This window comes from Struthio camelus, chromosome 1 (assembly GCF_040807025.1).
Source record: "Struthio camelus isolate bStrCam1 chromosome 1, bStrCam1.hap1, whole genome shotgun sequence".
Taxonomy (NCBI): domain Eukaryota; kingdom Metazoa; phylum Chordata; class Aves; order Struthioniformes; family Struthionidae; genus Struthio; species Struthio camelus.
In genome coordinates this window covers 92,807,711-92,829,310 of record NC_090942.1, presented here as the reverse complement: position 1 = coordinate 92,829,310, position 21,600 = coordinate 92,807,711, and the positions used below count along the sequence as shown (strand labels likewise).

Below are 21,600 nucleotides of genomic sequence, written 5' to 3'. Positions count from 1 at the left end.
CAAAACTTGTCATTCGCTTAGTGAGAGAGATGAGCTGTGAACGTCTAATGGGCTCTTGTCTAGTTTGCTGCAGAAGAAGGAAAGCTGTTCAGTGTAAGAGACAGGGAATTACTGGAAGAAAATGGCTGTGGTAGCCACAGGAACATGGTCCAATTCTCCAGGGCCGCTGAGGTCCTATGTTATGTTGGACTAGTCATTTGAAACTAAACTCTTTGAAGACTTGTCATTAACGGTTGTTCCTAACTCATTTGAGGTTCCTGATTCTAAAGTCTGGAAGATGATTTGTAAAAATGCTGTGTGCTCATTGCTGTAACAGAAGTATCAGAAAAGCATTTCTTAGGCGTCTCAAATCAAGTACTGCTCAAATCAGCAGATACTTCTGAAATTGTGCTATCTGCGCCTTAGTTCACCCTCCAGATAATGGTGATAATGCTACTTCTAAAAGAAGATTGTAGGAGGTTTTGAAAATATTAGTTTAATGCTTTGTTATGTAGTCAAGAATAAAGAATTGGATGAGGTTGAAGGCTGGAGCAATAAAAATGGACTGAAAGACTGTAGTATGAAGTATAACGTCGTGCACCTAGTATTTTAACAGAAACTTCTCCTTTAAAGCTGGAGCTCATCAACTAGAAACTACAAAGGAGGACAAAAGATCTGGGAGTATTGCTTATTTAGCCTTGCAAAATGAAGGTGGAAGAGGGAATATGACAGCAGTTGGTAAAAATACCTAAGGGTTTAACAAGAGGGTGGGGGCTAGCTGAAATGAGGGACAGTTTTTAGCACAACAGTAAATAGGTTTGAAATGAATGGGAATAAATTTAGGTTTAAAATTAAAGTGGTTTTAAGTATCAGAGGCATGTGATTGTGGGACAGTATCCCGGAGGGGAGGGTGGAAGGAAAAACACCTTGTTGGGCTGAAGATGCCGCTTGATCCCTTTGAGAAGGGTTGTGAGCAGATCCTGGACTCAGACTCAGGCTGCTGTGGCCAGTTAAACCTGTACGCTTGGGATGAGCCAAACTGAAGCAGTGTGGGCGCTGTTAATTCTGACATCTCCTAACTTCTGAGAGTGCGCCTCTTTGTATCCTCGCACTTTTTTAACATAGAATTTTTTGCGTACAATAGAATTGCAGCAGGTATAACGGCCATGTTTGGGCACTGTGTCTCTAATGCATGTGGACAGTTGACCTTTTCCTTTTCTTGAGTGAAATCAAGTCAGTAGGAATTATCTCTAAATATTCTGGCCCTCTGCTTCAAAGCTTGAGCTACAGCTTAATCCTAGCATGCCTTGGGGAGCCAGTTTACTGGTGTATCTCTCGTTGAGAGGCTAGGAGCAGATGAGGAGACCTCTTTCAGGTGGCTGTCTTTTTTTTTTTTTAACATGTAGAGAAAGCTCTTGAGTGCCTGAGCATGGAATGAATAAGTGTGCATGGGAAGAAGAGGATATATGTGTTCTCCTTTAGTATTTCCAAGGTGCCGGAAAGCCTTGTGTGTGTTTGCTTCAGGATAACTGATTGCCCTGGTTTGTGCAATGTACTGGAATGGAAAAGCATCAGTTCTATCAGGGCTGAAGGAAGAAATACATCATCAGAGTGGACCATTGCGCCAGTCGCAGCCTTTGGATGGCCTCCACTTCTCGTCAGTCATGTGCAATGCTTCTTTGGAAGGAACATGTGTCAGCGCTGATGTGATGTGCCATATCATGAAAGCTCTAATGACATTTTTTGACCTCTTAACGTCCAGCAAAAGAGATTTGTAACACATAAATGCCATCTGCCATGGCAAAGCAGCTTCTCACTTCTCTAATCGTAGGTGCCTCGTGTGAAATGCTGTGTCACCTTGAAAAAAATCAGCATATTAATAGAGGAAGCTTGTCAGTTCAATCATTCCCAGGTTCTTTACATAATTCAGCTATTAACTTTTTATTTTCTGCTCCTTGGGAATGCTAAGGAGTAGAAGTTGCAGTATATCCACTCTAGCTTTAGGGATCCTGTTTCATTAGAGCTGTATTTATTATTTCTGATTTTTAGGTACTCTGAGTTGGAACCATCCTCTCTGTGTTTGTAATCCTTTGCAAATACTCGCGCGGCTCCTGAGCGGAAGTTTGAGAAGTCTGAGCTGTCTCAGGAACAGGACGCTAAGCGGGGGAGGGGGGTTGTAAAAAGCGAGGAGGGTTTTCCTCATCAGCCTGAGCGTTTGTTCGCTTAGCCTGTTGTGGGAACTGAGATGCACTAATTATTTTTAAAGGATTCAAGTTGTGCGGATTTGTCAGACTGATAGTCTGAGATAGGGGTTAAAGAGACCAAACTTGGGCTTCAGTTTTAGCCAGCCTGACTGCTTATATAACGTACAGTTTCTGCATCAGTAGTGGCAGTTTTTACAGGTTGAAAAAGTAAGCACAGTGTTTTATGCTCGAATGGGAGAGAAGAGCACTTTATCCACTTACCCTTTGCTTTGCGTACCACTGTTGTTGGCCACTCTGGCTTTTACACGTAGACAAAACGAACTTTTCTAAAGAGACAATTTATTTCAGGAAATGTGTACATTTTACAGGCCACGTATGCAACACCCTTGGATTAATCTATGAGAAGCAACAAGCAAAAACTAATTGAGATAGTGCCAAGTTAGAAAACTGCATTTCTACAGACTGTGTTGAGAGGCGCAACAGCTTCTACCCCCTATCATAAACAGTGCTTTTATGTGTTTTCCAAGCGCTGTGCAAACGTTGTGTAGCCCTCACAGTCAACAGCGAAGATAGGTGTGTGTTTTAAGTGACAAGACTAGCAGATCTGGGTAAGCAGCAAAACAAGATACCAGAAGCCCTGGCTTGCAAGCCTATTTTGTTATATCGTGCTCCAGTGCCTTGGGCAAACCCCATACTTTTGATTGTGTTTATACATCGCATCAATGATGTAGCAGGCTCCAATACTGATTGTAGTACTGATTTTTATATATGAACTTACTGTTTCCCTGATATGAGCTGACCTTGGGCTCCCTGTGAGCAAAAAGATATCTTCTGCTTCATTAAGATATTGAGAGATGATGCTAGATATGTAGAGGTGCCACAGAAAGGATCAATAAAAAAATCACACAGGGTCCAGAGAAATCCACAAGTCTCTGGGCATAGCTCTGGATCCAGGTGTTCAAGGGAGGCAGCAGCGCTTTCTCAGTCCAGCACTTGGAAGGAATAAATCATTCCACTGTGCTGCTGCCCTCCAAGTGGACCAGATGGCAAAGTCCTACTGTGCATTGTGCTTCCCTGAAGTTCCTACTCACAGATGGACCAGTGAAACCGAAAAGCTGCTGTGCATGGGTTCAGGAGGTCTTCTGTAACTGCATTGCCGTGCAACCAGTTCAGTTGTTGCCTTGTGTTTAACTAATTAGTTTAACTAAACGGGCTCTGTAAAACAAGCTTATTTTTAATTGCCATTCCGGTCATTCTTAGCTTGTCATTCTTAATTTGAGGAAGTTAATGTGGGGATGAGGTGGGATATACTTTGGCATTTGCTACTCTGCAGTAATGACTATTCTGCATGCTTTGGCCCTGCAGCAGAAAGAGAAGCCATCTTTTCTTGCATTTGCTGCAGAGTGAAAATGGTTATACTGGCAGTTACTGCAGAGTAATTAGTGCAGTGTAAAACTACACCCTGCTTCACTGCCAAATTAACTCGTTTGTGTGGTCATACCTTTGGAAACAGCAGTGCAAGCACCTGAAACAGATGATATTTGAACTCCTAAGAATATATTGTGAAGCTTTGCATCACAGCCCAATTTTAGATGGAACGTAAAATGTGTGGCAAGGGAGCAGGTGTGTGAGATTAGGAGATGTCTCAATAGTGGCACTGCAACCCATCAGGGCTTTTCAGAGGGAGAAACTGTACCTCGGGCTGGGTATCACTGGATGACATCAAAGTGCTTGCTTTGTTTTCTGTTTAAATAATAACCAGGTGCACTGTGTGTGAGAAGGGAATTGTCAGAGTGAGAAAAGCTGTTTAGCATCAAGCTAAGAAAACAGCAAAGCACTGCTGTTAAAAATGCTGCATAAAGAGCTGCGCCTGTTGCTTTTCTTCCTATGCTTAGCAATTTTTTTCGTTTTAGGGACTTTCCGCTGTACTTTCTGTGAGACTGAAGTGGAAGAAGATGAGTCGGCGATGCCCAAAAAGGATGCCAGGACACTCGTAGCAAGATTTAATGAGCAGATTGAGCCTATCTATGCGCTGCTTCGGGAGACGGAAGACGTGAACCTAGCCTATGAAATCCTCGAGCCAGAACCCACGGAGATTCCTGCCCTGAAGCAGAGGTGGGAACGTGCCCTGTCTCCTCTGAGCGCGCTGCTTCCTTGTAGCCCGCTTGGCTGTTCTGTGAGGCTTTCCCAGACCTTGTGCAGTTTGCTGGCTGCAGTAAGGACTTACTTGTTTAGCACTAACTATGCAAGCAACTGACAAATTCGTAAGCGATATGTGGTTTATAAGGAGGCAAAAGGCTGCAACCATTTTTTGCTAAGACAAGCAGCTTCCTAGTCTCCAGCGTGTGTCTTCTCTGGGATGGGGAACTCAAACCTATCTGCTGCTTGCTGAGCTGCAGCTCGTTATGTTTCCCAAGCCCTAGTATTTAAGAACTGCAAGCTGCAGCCACTTTGCAAAGTTCTGTATGAACTGTCTAGTCTTCAGAATGGATTGTGGCTACCGTTTGCTGCTTCACTGTCGTCTTTCTCTCTTAATCCCTTTTCATCTATTCCTTTTGCTCCTACCCAGTTTTTGAAACTAAGCTGTCTGCGTTCTACACCTTGTGTTTCACATCCACATATAACAAAACTCTTGTTCAAAGAAATTACTTGTACAAGTGCATTCTTTCTTCTGGTTTTCTCCTACTTGTTTGCGGGGAGGCCATGTTATAGTCAAGGACTCTTTAAAATATTCCTACCCATGGGAAATGACGCTTTCTTTCAGAACATTCCTAGGTGTACAAAACCAGATGATTTTTAAATAATGTAGAAAGATGCGAGGAGCTGTCAGTTTTGTCAGCTATGGCGCAATGTGATGCGCTTCTCTCTGTTTAAAAAAATAGTAATTAAACACACAAGAAAAAAGATACACACTACAGAGTAAAGCGTTCCCACAATGCCTTGGGGTGCTCGGCCTTAGTTCATGGGAGAGCAGGCAGGGTACTCCTTTATCTCTTAGACTAACCTTGAGAGAGAGTGTTCCTCATCTATTCATGCTAGACTAAATCATGTAATCAAAATGCTTTGTCTATTCATTGACTTTTTCTAGTCAAGAATGTAGCTAATGTTACTCATCATTCTGATAGAAAAACAGAAGCAATACAGAGAAGGGGAACAGATCTTTCAAGGTCACGCAACATGTCTTTGTTGATACGAGGTGTCTTTGAAGCAAGCCTTTATTCCCAAGCTGAATCACTAGACTTCACTTTAAAAACTATTTTCTGTAGTTTGACTATTAGAACTGGGATAACCCCACCGACAAGAGAGTCCTTTCTCAGTCTTCCCCATGGCTACCTTATCTATGTGCACAGAAAATTAGCACAGCAGAAGCTTGGTGAAGTCCCATGATTAAACAGCAGCACCCACTTAGTTGACTCTTAAATACTTGAAAAACATTGTAAATGATTAATTGCTCTGTGCAAGGCATGACAAAATAAATAGGCAGCTTTTTAAATGCTTACTTGAACACAACTTCCTTCAGCACATACAATGATTTAATTATTTATTATCCCTTATTAATTCAAAGCAACTAATTGCATGAAAGTGCTATTGAGATTTTTGAAAGAAGTGCCAAACCCTGGTTATTTCTTCTCTCCATTTTATGGAGCCTTCAGTTAGTGAAATCGTTGACAAAACTGACATTTGATGATTATGAAACAAACAAAAAGCTCATAAAGTTCCTGCATCTTCTCTTTGCACAGACACAGGCAGCTTCATGGGTTTTCAGGAGAGTTTTAGCTCTAGCTGGATACAGTGAAATTGCCTGTCATTCACCTGCCATGGGAAACCAGTCAGATCTTCATTTATGTCTTTCTAGGGAGCTGTTGATTTTGTTAATCTTGGCAGAGCATAAATTTGCCCCACAGAGGTTTCACAAAAAACCTGCTTTACCAAAGCCATTCTCTGTGGCTTTCTAAAGCAGATATTTTTTAATATTCCTGCATTTTCTTTTGTCAAAATGGCAGGACTTTGTGTAACATAAATCTTCACTGAATTAGCTTTTGTGATCATGCTGTCAAGGACCATGGGTTCTTTCCTGTTGAGTTGAAGGTTTTAAGAGCAGCTAAATGAAAAGTGCTTTATTTCAAACACAGCACAAGAGAGTTATCCCCATTTTGCAAGACCTTTTATTAACAGTCTGCACAGGATTGAGATAAAAATTTGAAGTTATTTTCCCATTGCACCGTGTGGTTTCTGTGGGTCATACCTCAGCTGTGTCAAGGGTTATTTATGTCAGCCTTAAAGCTGACTTAACTACTGGTTAAAAAGAGACCATCGGGGTAGAGAAACCTATTGGGTAGTAATGCAAATACAAGGTCTGAGCCACTGAGCTGCCACTGTCTGAACAGTCCCTAGTTGCAGGATGGCCATACAAAGTCTAGAGCTAGGGGGAAAAACAGGTCTTGGAAGGTTATTCAGAGAGTTCACTCCCTTCTTCTGCTTTGAGTGCTCCTTTAAAGCAGCTTGCGCATCTGGCCTTTTGCTGGTGTCTGATCTGTGGTGTTTAATGCAGTGTTTTGGAAGAGGGGTTCCAAATAATATGAGATTATTTCTTGCAATCAAGGGGTATTTCCCTGATCAGGTAGCCTTGAGGGGTTGCTCACTTCTAGTAACAGTATCATTGAAGCTGCAGTTGCACAAACAGTGAAATAAGCTGGGACCTGTTTACATTCCTACAAAGCTCACCAGAGGTCAGGGAGTAGACAGCAGCTTCCCATGGCTTTTGGTCACAAAATGCCCTATCTGTGAATTAATCGCTTAGATTGTTCCAGGTAAATGTGACACATTGGCATAGATGGCTTAAAGTAATTTGTATTGTAGGTTTCTCTTATAGTTGTTACTTTCCTTTTTAAAATGTTCTTGATATCATGGAATGAGCGTTTTGCTGCTAGATGATATTGTATAGGAGAAAAGTCCATTTCAAATAAACTTATGGAGACCTGTGTGCAAAAGAGTAAATATACTACTGCATATTTAGCTGTCATGCTGCAGTCCTGGAGAGGAAGGCCTTGAGGGAGAGTTGCATTGTGTATCTTGTGGGGAAAGTGGATTACATAAAATTGTCAGGGAAACGCTAGATACGGATTTGTATTGTGTGGGAAGCAGAGTGGTGCTTTTCACAGAACGCACATCTATCTTGGAAACCTGAAAGGTATGAGCACTTGAAATAACGCTCTGGGAGGAAACGCTCTGTGAAATAACGCTCTGTGTGGTTCCTGAGGTTATATAAGTGATATACCTGCATAAATCTTTTGCTTCTGGCCAGAAATTCAAGCTTGCTATGAAGCTTTCCTAGTGGGGCCGACTGTGGGAGAGAACCAGACACTTACTAACACAGGTGTTGTATTTTGCTAAAAGATCCCAGAAAACCTCACCATTAGGAGGTTGTCCATAGCCCTCAATCCAGACTGAGACTGTACACACCAGTATTTTATTTTATCTGAGGAAGAGAATGGTCACCTACCTGCATATTTTTCCCTCCTCCTTTACCCCTGAAAATCCAGCAGACTCAGCTCATCCAGCAGTGGTTAAGTCCTTGCTGAATTAAAAAATTGCTTATTGCTGAGGTCTTCTCCAACTGCAACCCTATTTTAAGTTTCTCCTTTGTAGGAAAGGTTGTCGAGTGGATAGCAATGAACAATGAGCTCCCTGACAGCAACTATTGGTTCAGTTTCAAAGCTGGCAGCAGAACAGGAGCCCTGTTAGTACCCTTGATTGATTTGCTCTGGACAAGAGGAGGAGTCCAGGCAGGTCCAGGAGAAGCCATAGATACCATTTACAATCAGATGACTGAAATTATATGGCATCTAGTACGGGTTGAGAATAGGCTCAATCTTCAGTGGATCTATTTCTTTGAGAAGATGAAATATGGTTTGGAAACAGAGGAATAGTCGTGTTTGACGTCCTCTACCGGGAAAGCAGCGAGTTTCCATTCTGCTGCTTTTCCTGATTAATCCATATGTAAAAGCACAGGCCAGAGAGTATTTTGGGCTTGTTGCCATCACTATGCAGAAAATACTCCACCTGATGTCCTCTTTTTATCAGATCCAAGCAGGACTGTTTCCTTTCCTCCTCAGTCTCCTGAGCTAGATGGGTGCCTAGAGGAAAATACGCAGGCTGCAACTCCTCTCAGAAAAGATAGGAGTGTTAGATTCTGACTGTGGGCTCCTTCATGCCAGTCCTCACCTTTCTTTCTCCTGTTTTTCCACTGTGAAGACAGTTCTGTCTGGCACCTTCCCACACACCATCACCGTACAAAACCCTTTGCTCTGCCCTAGTTGTCTGGCTTGAAGGTGCCTTCTCTTCTTTCTCTGTTCAGATTCCTAAGTCCTCCCAAGGCTGGGTCTGTGGATAGTATAGATCTTGTGTCTAGCACAGGAGATACAGCTTCATTTGGTAATTTTTGCAAGAGCATTGTCACTTGCGTTTCAAGCAGGGGGTTGAGCTCTGTTTTTCATGGTGAATTAACTCCTTCATGAGTCTTGTGATTAAGAACAATTCACAGATCTGAGCTTGCTGGGTCTCTGGGCCTGGGATGAAACTAGGCTGATTTGTTTGTTTTTACATAAGTGCCTTAATGTTGCCTCTGCTTTCCAGTGTGTATTTTGTAGGAGTTTTCATGACCTCATGTAGGGTTTCCAATTAGAGGACCCCCTCCCCCCCAAGTTCCCAAAACCAGCAAGCTGGCATAGAAATTCCTGGCACCACATATAAGAAATGATAATGGAAATTCTCGATGCAGATCATAGGCGCTAACTAATCATAGTTCAAGTTATGTGTTGCAACGCTGGCCAGGAAAGGGCTTACTCTGAATGGTCTAACTGTTTTTATCCCTTTGACTTTTATATAGCAAGGAACGTGCTGCTGCTGCTGGTTCAGGGACAGCTGGCCTTACAGGTGGACACCATCGGGAAGCATGGACTACAAAAGGACCCTCATATGAGGACTTGTATACCCAGAACGTTGTCATCAGCATGGAAGACCAAGAGGATCTCAGCCGGTCTGCAAGTGAAGGAAAGCCAGCCAGAGAGAGGCCAATTTGGCTGCGAGAGAGCACAGTGCAGGGGGCTTATGACCCTGATGAAATCAAAGATGGTAAGAAAGTTCACAGAGAAGTGCTTCTCTGCTTATATGATGCTCTTGAAGTGCGGTGAAAAATGTATGCTCCTGTGTATGTACAGCTGCTGCTCCCAGCCCTCCAGATTTTATCTGCTCCCATCTACAGTGCAAAGTACCTGTGTGTATGTAGATGTAAAAAATCCTAATTTATTAGGTCCAGCATTGAAATCTAGGTCAGTAAAGCTGAGCTGCCCACAGAAGTATGTTTGTGCTTCTAAAATGTTAATTATCTCTTACCTCTTCCTGTAGCTTCAGTAACATGCATTCTTCCTCCTTTTTTGGTTTTGGACGAGGGTCTTTCAGCTTCATCTGGAAAGCTGACTGCCAACGCGACACTGCTGGAAAATAACATTTAAATTGTATTTGATGACTCTGAGGCTCGCCAAATCTATCAGCAGTGTTTTTGCACTCCCAGCCTTCTTCTTGCCATTTATTTTTCAAAAGGTTTTATATGTCAGAAGTATTGCTTCTGGGAGTATGGTAGGAGAATCTGTCACCATGGCAGGTGACTCATTATTGCTTTCCGTTTGTTTCTCCTTATCTTTGCTTTTATTTTCATTCATATTGTGGTCAAATTGTCCCTAGACCAAAGCCAAGATATTCTACCCACTAGTAGGAAAACTATGCTTTGGAAAGTTTGCTGTTTAAGCTTAAACACTGAAAATAGGAAATGGAGACCTTTTATCATTTTTATGAGGGTGAATCAACAGATACAATCTTCCAAATCACTTGAGGATTATAGAATAAAACTGGCGGTGCCCTAGGAAAAAAAAATGGCAAAATGGAGTCACGTACATAAACATGAGACACTGGAATCCTTCCTTTCCTAGTGCGGTCCTCAGGAGAAGAGATGAGTGGAGTGGGTGAAGAAAAGAAAATGGATGCAAAATAACGGTCAGGGGATATCTAATGATCTTGTTCACATATAACTCCTTTGAAACAAATGGATCCAAAAACATTTTCCAAATAGTTTGAACCAAACTGAGGTGATTGGAAGACCTCCTCCTGCAGTCTATTGCAGATGTTGTTGTTGTTCCTCACCAGCCAGATTTCTCATCCAGTTTTCCTGCTAGACATTTGATTTACTTGTACTTTTAAACTGGCTGCTTGAGATGCCTTTTGGTGTACACAGCATAAATGTTTCTCAGATGCCCCTGAAGGACCTGGAGGGGGAGTATGTCCTCTGCTTACAGCACAGTGGCATCAATGCTTAATCTCCATAACTACTGGAGATCACAGAGGGAACTTATGGCATAGCCTGAAGCTGCTGTTGGAACATGTCTACAGGGCTCTCAGACGGCATAAGCATGAAGAAAGAAAACGTGGGGTCATTGGCAGAAAACGTTCACTGCCTGGATCTGGCAGGAACAGGCTTTATAGCAGGAGACAGCTCTGCTCCTCAGCCACAAAGTCAGACTCACAGAGCTAACCCAGGTTGCTGCTGCTTCACCTATGATGTTAGTACCCCCAGGGGCTGGCATCAGCCCATGCATAACAAAACCTGAATACCCTCCTTGGTTGTAGCCACTCTTGGAGAAGGGAATTGGGCTAGATGTTATTTGGTTTGAACGAGCACAGTCATTCTGAAGTTCTTATGAAGAACCCGAGACCTGCCTGAGCACCTCAGTGATGTTAGCTGTCTGAAGAGAGAACTGCAATGGGAGAATTACTTGCTCCCATTTTCAGCTGCCAAGAAGATTGTTTCTTCCTATTAAGTTGCCACGCGGATCCATATAGTTATGATGTCCAAGTTTGACCAGACTAATGAAGCCATAAATCATGGACCCATATCCAGCAATCTCTGTCCTGTTGCCACTACTTCAAATTCTGTAGTCTTATTTCCAGACGGTCTTAGTGTGCCAAGCTTTTTATGGGACTGGCCTTAATCTGAAGAGATCTACATCTTTTTTCACCAAGACAGCTGATCACTTTTTAACAGCAGGTTCTATTAACACGAAGAAAACTGTCAAAAATGAGGAAAATGTGAAGGGGGAGAAGAGGGGATTTTCCTCAGAGCAGGGACAAGATAGGAACGTAATCACACAAGAAAGCATCTCAGTTGTGGAGAAGTTAAAGCATCATTTTGTGGATCAACGTGTGTTCTCATCTTGCCTTTCCCTTATATTAGACACACAACGTGCCACATCCCATGGCTGGTCCCACTATGAGTAGACACTTAGCCCTTAGACTTGGGGACTCCTGAAGGGAACACCTGCAAATGCTGATTGCTAGCCGCTTCAGTCTATACCTTTGTTATTGGCCATGGAAACTCGTTTGTCATAAAAAAATGAGTGCAGTAAAGTTAGCATGGGTCTTTTCACTTTTATTTAACCACAGATAAGGACTAGCTGAAAACTCTTATGGCTTTCAGGACTAAATGTGAAACTTACTTCCTTAGTTTACCTGTTTCTCAGCATGTTTTTGTCTCAAGTTGGAAAAAGTAAACAAGTGCATTTTTGATCCCATGGGGAAAGACTTGGATGTAAAGTGCTTGGATGTGGTGATAAAACCATGAGGGACCCGGTTTTAGAAGAGAGGCCCAGTGGCATTAATATATGAGGGCAGAATGCCGTCACCTCAGCTCCAGAGATTGTTCGTATGCAGAGACTTTTGGTGCAAGAGAGAGCTTGCCATGGGGAATCTGTCCTACTTTTTATCCCATGTTTTTACATAAGGTTCTCTATATTCCATTTTTTATTCTGGTTTGTTGTTCTTTTTCATACTGCCTGTAGGTTTATTAGTGTTGGGTGGACTCACAGTACTCAGCAAATGTAGGATTTTGAGAGGTTTTCTGTAGAAAGCTACCTCTTGAATAGAATTTTACCTTTGAAATCTGTGAACTGCAGACATGCTGCTTACCCAAACCATGTCAAGCCCTCCCCGCTTTTGTACAGGAACGCAGGCCTTGTATCTGTCAGCTGGGAAGCCACAGCCCCCTTCAAATAGGAGTTACAGGTAGGAGACCAAATAGACCAGTCTCACCTTTGTGGCTGGGCTGCATTTCAGCTTGGAGAACAGTGTTTTAACCCAGCCCTTCCGTACTGTGCTGTGCGCTTTGGCTACAGGCCCTAAGTTTCATTTGCATTGTGCAAGACGCTTCTCACTAGCACTACATTCCTGTAATGAACTTTTCTCCTTCCCACCTGGTAGGTGCACCTCTGAGGTTCTGAGACACTGCTCCTTTGGATATTGGCTTATCATGTTGTTCCCTTATACTTCCTGTCTGTCTGGTTCCATCTGCTTCTCTCTCTTAATCCTTACAAACTGAGGGCTCTGCAGGGCAGGACCTGTCTTTGGTTCTGTGTTTATAGTCAGTTCCTGGAACAGCCCAGGGTCTTCATCATCACTGAAGGTCCTCCAGGCTGTGGACATACAACCTAGAAACAAAGGGCCGAAAATGAAACGGCTTGTGCTTGTTCACCTATGAAACAGCCCTTCTTGGAGATTGCTGGATGTCTGACAAATGTCGTCATTAGGTGCATAGTTCAGGCATTCGGAAACCCAGATTTAGATCCTAAGGACTGCTTTCTGCTCCATAATGATGAAAGTGCTTCTGTCCCACTAGGGGACACCTCAGTTTGACACCTCTCGGGGCAGTCTTTTAGAGACAGGATAGTGGCAGCAAGGAATAAAGATGCAGCGAGCCTTCAGGGCTGGCACCCTGATCTCTGAGAAGAAACTATTATTCCTTTGTGTCTCTTTGCAGGTGGCCGGGATCTGGATGCATTCCAGGAGCGTGAGGAGGGCCGGGCAGCTCTGGATGACAATGAGGAAGTCATGCGTGCCCTGCTTATCCATGAGAAGAAGACACCCTCTGCTTCAACAGTCACCGTTGGAGGCGCGGCGCCTCTCTCTGGTGGCAACGCCAGTGACTCCGAGAGTGAGACAAGCGAGTCGGAGGAGGAATCCCCCCCTCGTCCTGCCGCCATGGCCACCACGACGTATGGGTTGGAGGATGATGAGGAAGATGAAGAGTTTGAGGTGGTGGCAGAGGACCCCACCGTCATGGTGGCCGGGCGTCCACACTCTTACAGCCAAGTGAGCCAGCGCCCTGAGCTGGTAGCTCAGATGACGCCAGAGGAGAAAGAGGTTTATATAGCCATGGGTCGACGTATGTTTGAGGACATGTTTGATTAACTGCTTCCTGCCATGGCATTTTTTAAAACGTGAATTTTTAAGCCAGAGACTCCCTAGTAAAACCAGACTGAAGTGCATCTTTTCTCCCCTGCCCGTGGGGACACTGGGGCTTGGACCTCCTAATCTCAGGCATCTTGCCCACCAAAGAGGGGCATCAGGAAGGCTGCATGTGCCAAAATAGGTAGGGGAGGTCAAGACTCAAAAGCGAGGAAGTTTGTGAGGTAAAACTGCTTTAGGGTGCTCTGCACAGGCACTGGGTTAAGCCAGTGCCTTCCCCCAGATCTATTTTTGTTGCAGATCCTAAGAAATTCCACATCTCTGCCCTCAGAGGATGCGAGTGCTCCGTGGTCTGATCAAAGTGCTCTGCAGCAGAGGGTGTAAGTTACATTACAGCTGCCTGTGCCGAATGGGGGCGAGGAGGGGAGAGTGCTTGTCTGCTGATGTGGTTGGGCAGGGCTTGTCTGCAGGCCTGGGCACAAAAAGCTTGTATCTAACCTCTTGCCAGCCACGACTGGCCACAGGGCTGGTTAGTTCTAATCAGCCCAGTGGGCAGCAACCCATGTTATTTTTCTTGCTCCCATCTTCTCCTTTCTAGGTCTCTTACAGAGGGAGGTTACAGTCACGGCCATGTCTGACTCTGCACTGTGTCCTGGCCAGGTTATGTCTGCATCAGTTTCCCAGGTTGTTGAGCACTCTGGGGAGGGCAGCTGGAGATGTTAATTACAAGGGAGCAGTAGCACAACTGGGTGACTTGTCTGTTGTAGATGGGGGAAGAGTAGGAAGCAGAGCTCTGCACCAGTTCCTTGGTGGTGGTTGTGAGAACGGTCACAAGATTTTCAACCTGTGTTTTAGCCTCAGTGTTTCAGAGCTCAGGAATTTCACTTCTCAAATTGAAAAGACAAATATTTTCCTCCTCCTGTCAGCTCCATCCTTTACACACAAGGCTGTGTAACTGTAGGGACCATCTACACCAGCACCTAGAGCATGGCTTGCTTCTTCAGAGATGTTGAGCATCGCTCTCCTGCATTTCAGTGGGAAATGCTTAGTCCCTCAAGGTCAGACGTAACTTGAAGCATCCAGAGTGAAAGCCTTGGCAGGCACATACAGTCACTCTTTGTCACTCTTTGTAACAAAAGCCTTCCATGGAACCTAAGCTGTCAGAGCACTCTGACTTACTAGGAGATCCCTTCATTTTCTGGCATTACTGCCTATCGCTTCTCCCTAGCCGTATCCAAACTCCAGTGTTGCAGGCAGTTTGCAGTGGACAGGGCTGCAGCCAAGCCGTATCAGAAAAGTAGCAGAGCTAATTTTTATTTTCAGTCTCACTAGGGTTGTATCCTTTTAAAAAAATTATGCCGTTTTGAATTCTGCTTTGGCACACTGTCTTACCACAGAAAAACATGTACCAGTGCCTCCAGAGCAATATCATATTTGTAATGTTTTCTCTTTCAACTGAAAGTATTGTTTTTTTAAATTGTTGTGTTTTCTTACCCCAGTGTACAGTAAAACAAAATGATAAAAGACTTGTGTGTTGCAAAAAGTAGGGCTGGTATCAAGTGCTATTCAATTTACATGGGCAGGGTGGATTTGCTGCTCACTGAGACTATAGGTCTATTTTATACTAACTAGGCTTTGTATGTTTTGCTGACCTTGTAATGCCTCCTTCGTGGTTTTGTTTTCAGCTTCTTGATATTTTGAAACCCCTCCCCTTTTTTTAAATAGTGTTTTAAATTTACTTTTAAGTCATTTTAAAGAGGAATAAATAAACTGAAACTTCTCCCCATTGTCTGCTTCCAATCTGTCATGTGTTTTGTTGGAAATGTGTTTTGCTTATCAGTTTGATTTACTTAATTCAAGAAAACGACTGTTCTGAGGCCCTCCTTTGAGGGAGGGACTATTTGAAATCCCACATTAAATCACTACCCTGCGTTGTTTCTCCTCAGCAGAGCTTCCTTGAATGCCTCCTGGAATCCTCCACGCTCCCTTCCAGGAAGGATATTTCATTAGACTGGTGCTGTGGGAGCCTCTTTCGTCAGCACTCCTGGTCCTTTCCTCCATCCTTGAGGGAAGTGTATGCTGATGACAGAGGTGTCACGAGTCCTCTGTTGCCAGTTAAAGTGGTACTATTGCACAGCTTGGCTTCCAAGACCTGATATCATACTTCTAGTATCAAGCCACAGAGAATATAAGTCAGATTTAATAATCAGCTGATAAAAAAGAGGGGCTTTTCCGAGTCTGTATAGAATTTAATCAGGTTGAATTCAAGGTTAACATTAAAGAAGTGCAGGTAGGTACAAGGAACCAAAGACAAAAACTGAGGACTGATCCTGAATACTGTACAGCTATTCATGCTTGTAACTCATCAGTAGTTCCTATCGAGGTTTTGGTTTGCAGTATCAAGCTGTAGGCTTATTAAAGCTTAAGTGAAGACATACTGTTTTGTGCTATAAGATCACTGATATTGCATATATATCCAGCATAATCATCTAACTGTGGTTTGCACAGTGGTTCCGATTTTTGTCATTCAGCAAGGTATGTCCTGCACATAAGGGTGCCGTGGCTTTTTGGGCATGGCTTCCATCTTTCATCTGCTACATCTCCCCCAGGAGTACTGCCAAGGTCGGGATACATGAGAAGATGCGGTCATTGTTTCCTATCTTTTTTAACAGCTTCTGACTCTTGGACAGGAGCTCTGCTCTGCTCTATTCCAGCTGGTCAGGACTGTTGCTGAAGGGCAGCTATACGCGTTCACTCTCCTGTCATGACAAACACTGCTTCAATGAACAGGAGGAAGTAGGCTCAATAGCGTTGGGGGGGGAGGGGGGGAGGGTTTTTTTTTTTTTTTTTCAAACTGAAGCAGGGCTCTGCACACATGCCAGAACAGGAAGAGTGGTCGCTGCTGCAAGCAAAGCCCTGGCAGCCGGCAATTGCCACCAGGTTGATGCTAATGCAAGGGCTAGAGCCCATCAATCCTGAGGAAGGCCCAGCCGTTTCCTCTGGCTGCTGGACTGCATATGCTCTGCTAATTCTAATCAAATAATACTGTGCATATGGGCCAGCTGAAGCTTTCCTGTGCAAATGCCTTGTCTAACCCCATTCAAACCAGTTTCTCTGTCTGCTTTCAGCCTAATGTGCAGTTTATCTGATGTGTGAGCCTAAGCCCAGGGCATGGCAGTTCAAACAGAAAAGAGAAATGTTTTTCTCAAGCTGCTTGTATTCCTGTTCCCAGAGGTCCCGGGCGCCGGGTGCCTCTCCCAGCTGTGTGAGAGCTGCCTCTGTCTCTGCTCCAGAGCTATAAAAGCTACCGAGCATCACATGGGCCGCAGCCATCGCAGGTCAGGGAAGTCCCAGCAGAACGAGCTAAAGCAGATCAGTGGAGGTGCTGACGAAGGGGAAGATCAGACTCAGTGCTGGAAAACAGGCATGTTTTAATCATTTCCACAAAGCTCCCAAGAAGCAGCTTCCTCCAGCAGGGAACCTCTGTCCATCCAATTTTTCTTTCCTGTGTTGCTGCACCCTTCAAACAGACTCAGATTAAACAGGCCGTTGCTCAGAGAGAGCCAAGGGAATTGAAGATCCCCTGGAGGAAGGGCGGAAAAATAGCATCTCCTCCTCCCTGAGACTTCTAAGGAGCCCTGGCTCCACGCTGCCGGCAGCTGCTGGGTGGCTGCCGAGGGGTTTGACAGGGCCTGCTGGGGGAACGCAGGCGGCTGCGCCCGCCTCTCTGTCTCCTGTGGGGCTCTCCTGAGGAGCGAGAGGATTGCTTCAGGGATCAAATGGGAAACGAAGCTCTCACAGGAGCTGAAAGTTTATGGTCAGGTGGAAGGACCTGCGGCCTTTCAGGACCAAGGCAAGCCAGCGGGGCTGTCTGAAATGCTTTCCTGAGCGGTTAGTGAGCAGCCCAGGTTGTGTGTCCTGGTATGCACTGACAGAAACGAGGGAGATGGTGGGCTTGGCCCCTTGGAGGAGGGGGACCAAGTGCTGGGGTATCACAAAGTGCTGCCAAGGATCCTGTGGGGCCACTGCAGGCCTCGTATTGTCATATCCTGCCAGAAGCCCTGGGCAGGGTCCACGTGTCCCGACTCTCTTCACAGCAGGCTTTGGCGTAGCAATTTAAGCATGGACAACCAAGGGTCTCTAAGCATCACAATCCACTCCAGTTTCAAACGTACTGACCGTGAACACAGCCTCCTCTCCGGGAGCACAGGAGCTGAGGCTGAAGAGTGGCTGCTGACTGCTGAGCTGTTTCCAGAATAATGGTCGATATTTATAAACTCCCAGTAGATCATCATTCATGTAGTCTTGATAGGAGGCATAGCCAGATGCTTGAAGCGCTTTAAGACGTGATTGCGCATGTGTCACAGAGCCACCGAGTGTCCCGGAGAGGCCTCTGCCTAAAAGGAGTGGCAGCCCAAAGCGCAGGGAGCGATGCTCCATTACCGGTGTTCCTGAAATGCTGCCTGCTGTCCCCTCCCTCCCTCGCAGCAGAGAGCAGAGCCCAGCCGGGACTGCGGCCCTGTCGCTCTATACGGCAGAGCTCTTTTTTCTCTCTTTCAAAGTTACCCAGGGAAATCTGGGTATTTTTTTTTCCCCCCTCCTGTTTGGGATGCCTAATGAGCTGCCAGAAGGTGGCTTCTTATTTATTAGCATTAATTAAATTGACGGAGAGACTGAACCCAATTTATATTTAAAAAAAATCAGATTTCGGAAGCTCCTTCTGTATCATTAAAAAATGCATTAAGGACAGTGAGTATTTGTGCAGCCGTCCTGGAGGCAGCAGACAGAAGGTCTCTGAATAAGATACTTTAAATATAATAGGTATTTTTGTTCAAAATATGTTTTTGACCTAAATATAATTTGATTTCCATCCCTTTGAACAGTCTGAGCCTAATGAATCAGCCAGAGATGGCAGAGAGACGGCTGAGCCAGCCGTGTTGGTACCGATTCAGCTCCGCTGCAGTGCATTGGAGACCCTGTGCTTTACCTTAGCTACAGGCAGCGACGGGAATGCGCAAATCCTGCCAAGAGCTGGGCATGGCAGCAGGAGGAAACCTCAGGCTGCGCAGCTGGAAAAGCAAGCAGGGCATCCAGCCTTAATATTGAGGTGGGTCAAATACTGCTCCACAGGTGTTTATGTCTCTATACAAAAAAGGTACAGCTGGCAAAGGGAGAAAGGGGAGCGTGTCATACAGATGTGATTAAGGAGCTGACATATTGCTTCTGCTCATTTCACACTTAGAACCCATATTGCCAGCATCTTCCATCCCAATTACTTGCTGTAGGAAGGAGGATGAGCAGTGGTAGTTTTGCAGTGAGCTAAAATTGTGAGTAGAGCTGAGAAGTCTGGCTCAGGTCCACCTGGTAAACTGATTCTCCTGTTCGTCAACATTTTTTTCTGCACTTCTGACAGCGGAAACCTGCCTGATCTGTCCCCCAAATTTTCCAGACACTGTTAGCAGAGTTGGTGCTTCTCCTATGCCCTCTTAATGTTCAGGGTGGGGAAGAAATACACCAAACACCATCTAATGGTGTAACCAGCTGATTTCGGTACGCTTAGGCTGCAGAGTCTGAACCAAGCCTGTCCCATATGGGGGAATGACAGGTTAGGTCATTTTGATCAGTTGATCATCCACACCTTTTTTTTGCAAAGATGCTGGTGGTTCTCCTTGTCCTGGGCAGTGCTGATGAACTCTCATTGTAAACCAACCCCCCTTCCCCCCAGTCACACAAGTATGAATTTAAAAACAAGTTTCCCTTCCACCCCCTCACACCCTCCCCAGCACGAGCAGCACTGCCTTGTGCTACATGCACTCTCGGCACGTGCGGCACTGCCATGCTGTTGCACAGGTCTCCCGTATGGATCCCAGCTGTGACCGCCGCTGGCGGTATAGACAGTGGGAGCGAGGCTTTGGCTGGGCTCGGGGGCAGCCCTGGTGGGCAGTGCCTGGTAGGGAGGCGTGGGCGCCATCACCCTTACACCCGTGCAGGATTTTATTCCAACTCCCCAGCTACCTCCTACCTGAACCCCCTGGGGAGCTACGGGAGGTCTTACTTGGTGCAACCCCTTCTGGGGCAGACTCTGTTAACTTGTGAATTAACAACCCCACAAGGAGCTCCTTAGTACAAGGACAAGTCAGAGGTTGTTTGTTCAGGGCACCTCCAGGCCCATTGATGTAATGAAGGTGCTAGTGCTCCTACACTGCGTAGCCACGGGGTCTCAGCCCCCCTAGTTTCCTGTAGTGGGAGAGCTCTGGCATCAGCCCTAGGCTGGTCAGTCCCTTACACTCAATTTTTGTCTCTTCTTGAGCTAGATGTGATTTGGTAGGACTGGATTTCATCTTTTTTTTACCCCTGTTCTTTTTGTCCCTTTGAAATATTTTGAGTTGCTGAATTTCTCATGATGTTTCCCTGCTGCCTCTAACAAAAAAATCTTTTTTTTAAAAATGCAAATTAGACTGTAAAATCTTTTTAGGGAGACGTATCTGCTCTCCCTGCACTGTCACCATAATTATACTTCCTTTGCCATACAATGCTTCCTTCCAAGAATATGTGCTTTGAACATCTCTCAGTCCTCCTAGTGATGTCAGGAGATGAAAACTATCCCCATTACAGCAGGGAAGATTGGAGGGAGCTGGAGTGAGAGGGAAATATGGCCTTTTGCAAATGACAAATCTTGAGAGAAATTTCACTTTCATACTCTCTCCCAGGCCACATGGCTGCTATATACAGGCAAAAAAAAAAATACAACATGCTGAAGGAGGACTCCGCTTATGATCCACTTAGCCTGGTATATTCCCGTGTCTCAGAGCCCATTAGGAAGGGTAATATTCTCCAAGTGCAACCACCTCTTGGATATTATACTAAGGGATTAGGAAGGTCCCGAGTTAGCAATCCGCTTCAGCAAGAGCCTGTAGGTCCATTTTAAAGGTCTTACTCTTTCTTTCACCAAGCCAGAAGATTGAGTGCAAGAATACCTTGCAACAATGAGCTGAAAAAATCAGTTTAATGTCACCCCTTGGTTTTCTTTGAATGTTTCATCTGAGTGTGTTCTTAGGTATGTATATGGGAAACAAGTACATAAAATCATGAAGGGGGCTTCCCAGCGCTCCTGAAACGTCTAGATAGATAGACGTTTAGATAAATAGACGTCTAGATAAATAGATAATGGATTCTGTACGGTTTAGACAGGAGCTGCTGTCAAAAGCAGCAAGCAGTAGTTACAGGTTTTGTTATCTAGACAGTCACATAATCGCAGCTATTCTGAAGTCCATAATAAAAGAGCTTATCTTCATAAACAGGAGGCATGAAGAATCATGTGGATTTTTCTAGTATAAGAGAGGTATCAAGACTCTCCACTTTGTCAGCCCTTTCAGTGTCTTTATTTTGCATTTTCCAAAAGTCTTCATACAGTGGGCACTAGCATCTTCAGTGCACCAATGGACCAGGTGCTGCCATCAACCAAAGACCTCTGACTTGGTGTTGTACTAATGAGCTCCTTGTGGGGACTGCTAATTTGCAAGCTACTAGAGTCTGCCTCAGCAAAGGTATGAGTGAAGGCATTAGAAATACTGAAAACAAACCCAGTGAATACTATGCATGGAAGCCTGTTTGTTCAGGTGGTCAAAAACAGTGTCCAGGAGATGGCACAGGAAAGAAGAGCAGCTATCTGTGGAAAATGTCTAGTGTAATTCAAGTCTGCAGTGGACATAAAAGCGGTTTTGTGACTAGCTCGGTTATAAAAGCATCAATGCTGGAAACCCAGGTTGGAAAGGAAAGAAATCTAATATATATTACTATCTTTTTATTTATAATATTTCTTGAGTAGAAAGCAGCAGTGAAACAGAACCTTTCTGTATCCTATATGAAACACCCTTTGGCACTTGGGCATATAATAACAAAAGTGAGAATTGCTCTGCCCAACTTCACGGTCGATGGCTGCTGAGGGATCTAATTGTTCTGAACAGGAAATCCAGCATTTTTTAGTGCTAGAAGGAGCCAAACGTTCGGCAAGACCAGCACAGTCTGTGCCGTAGCAATGACAGCTGCAGAAACACAGAGCAAGCTACTGTGATTCAGATTCTCTCGGTCATCTTTGATTTTTTGCAGCAAGAGTGGCCGCACT

At 44.7% G+C, this 21,600-nt stretch overlaps 1 protein-coding gene across 2 annotated transcripts in view; it reads left to right on the top strand.

Annotated features, from left to right (window-relative positions):
* GTF2E1 (general transcription factor IIE subunit 1) overlaps nucleotides 1–15,255 on the top strand; it is a 56,685-nt gene extending 41,430 nt beyond the window's left edge. For both annotated transcript variants that reach the window (XM_009689645.2, XM_068957977.1), the window contains exons 3-5: nucleotides 4,097–4,298; nucleotides 9,073–9,317; nucleotides 13,048–15,255. In XM_009689645.2, the coding sequence (XP_009687940.1) occupies nucleotides 4,097–4,298; nucleotides 9,073–9,317; nucleotides 13,048–13,478 (878 nt within the window). In that variant the 3' untranslated portion in view covers nucleotides 13,479–15,255. The remainder of the gene's footprint in view (nucleotides 1–4,096; nucleotides 4,299–9,072; nucleotides 9,318–13,047) is intronic.
* The last annotated feature ends 6,345 nt before the right edge of the window (nucleotides 15,256–21,600 follow it).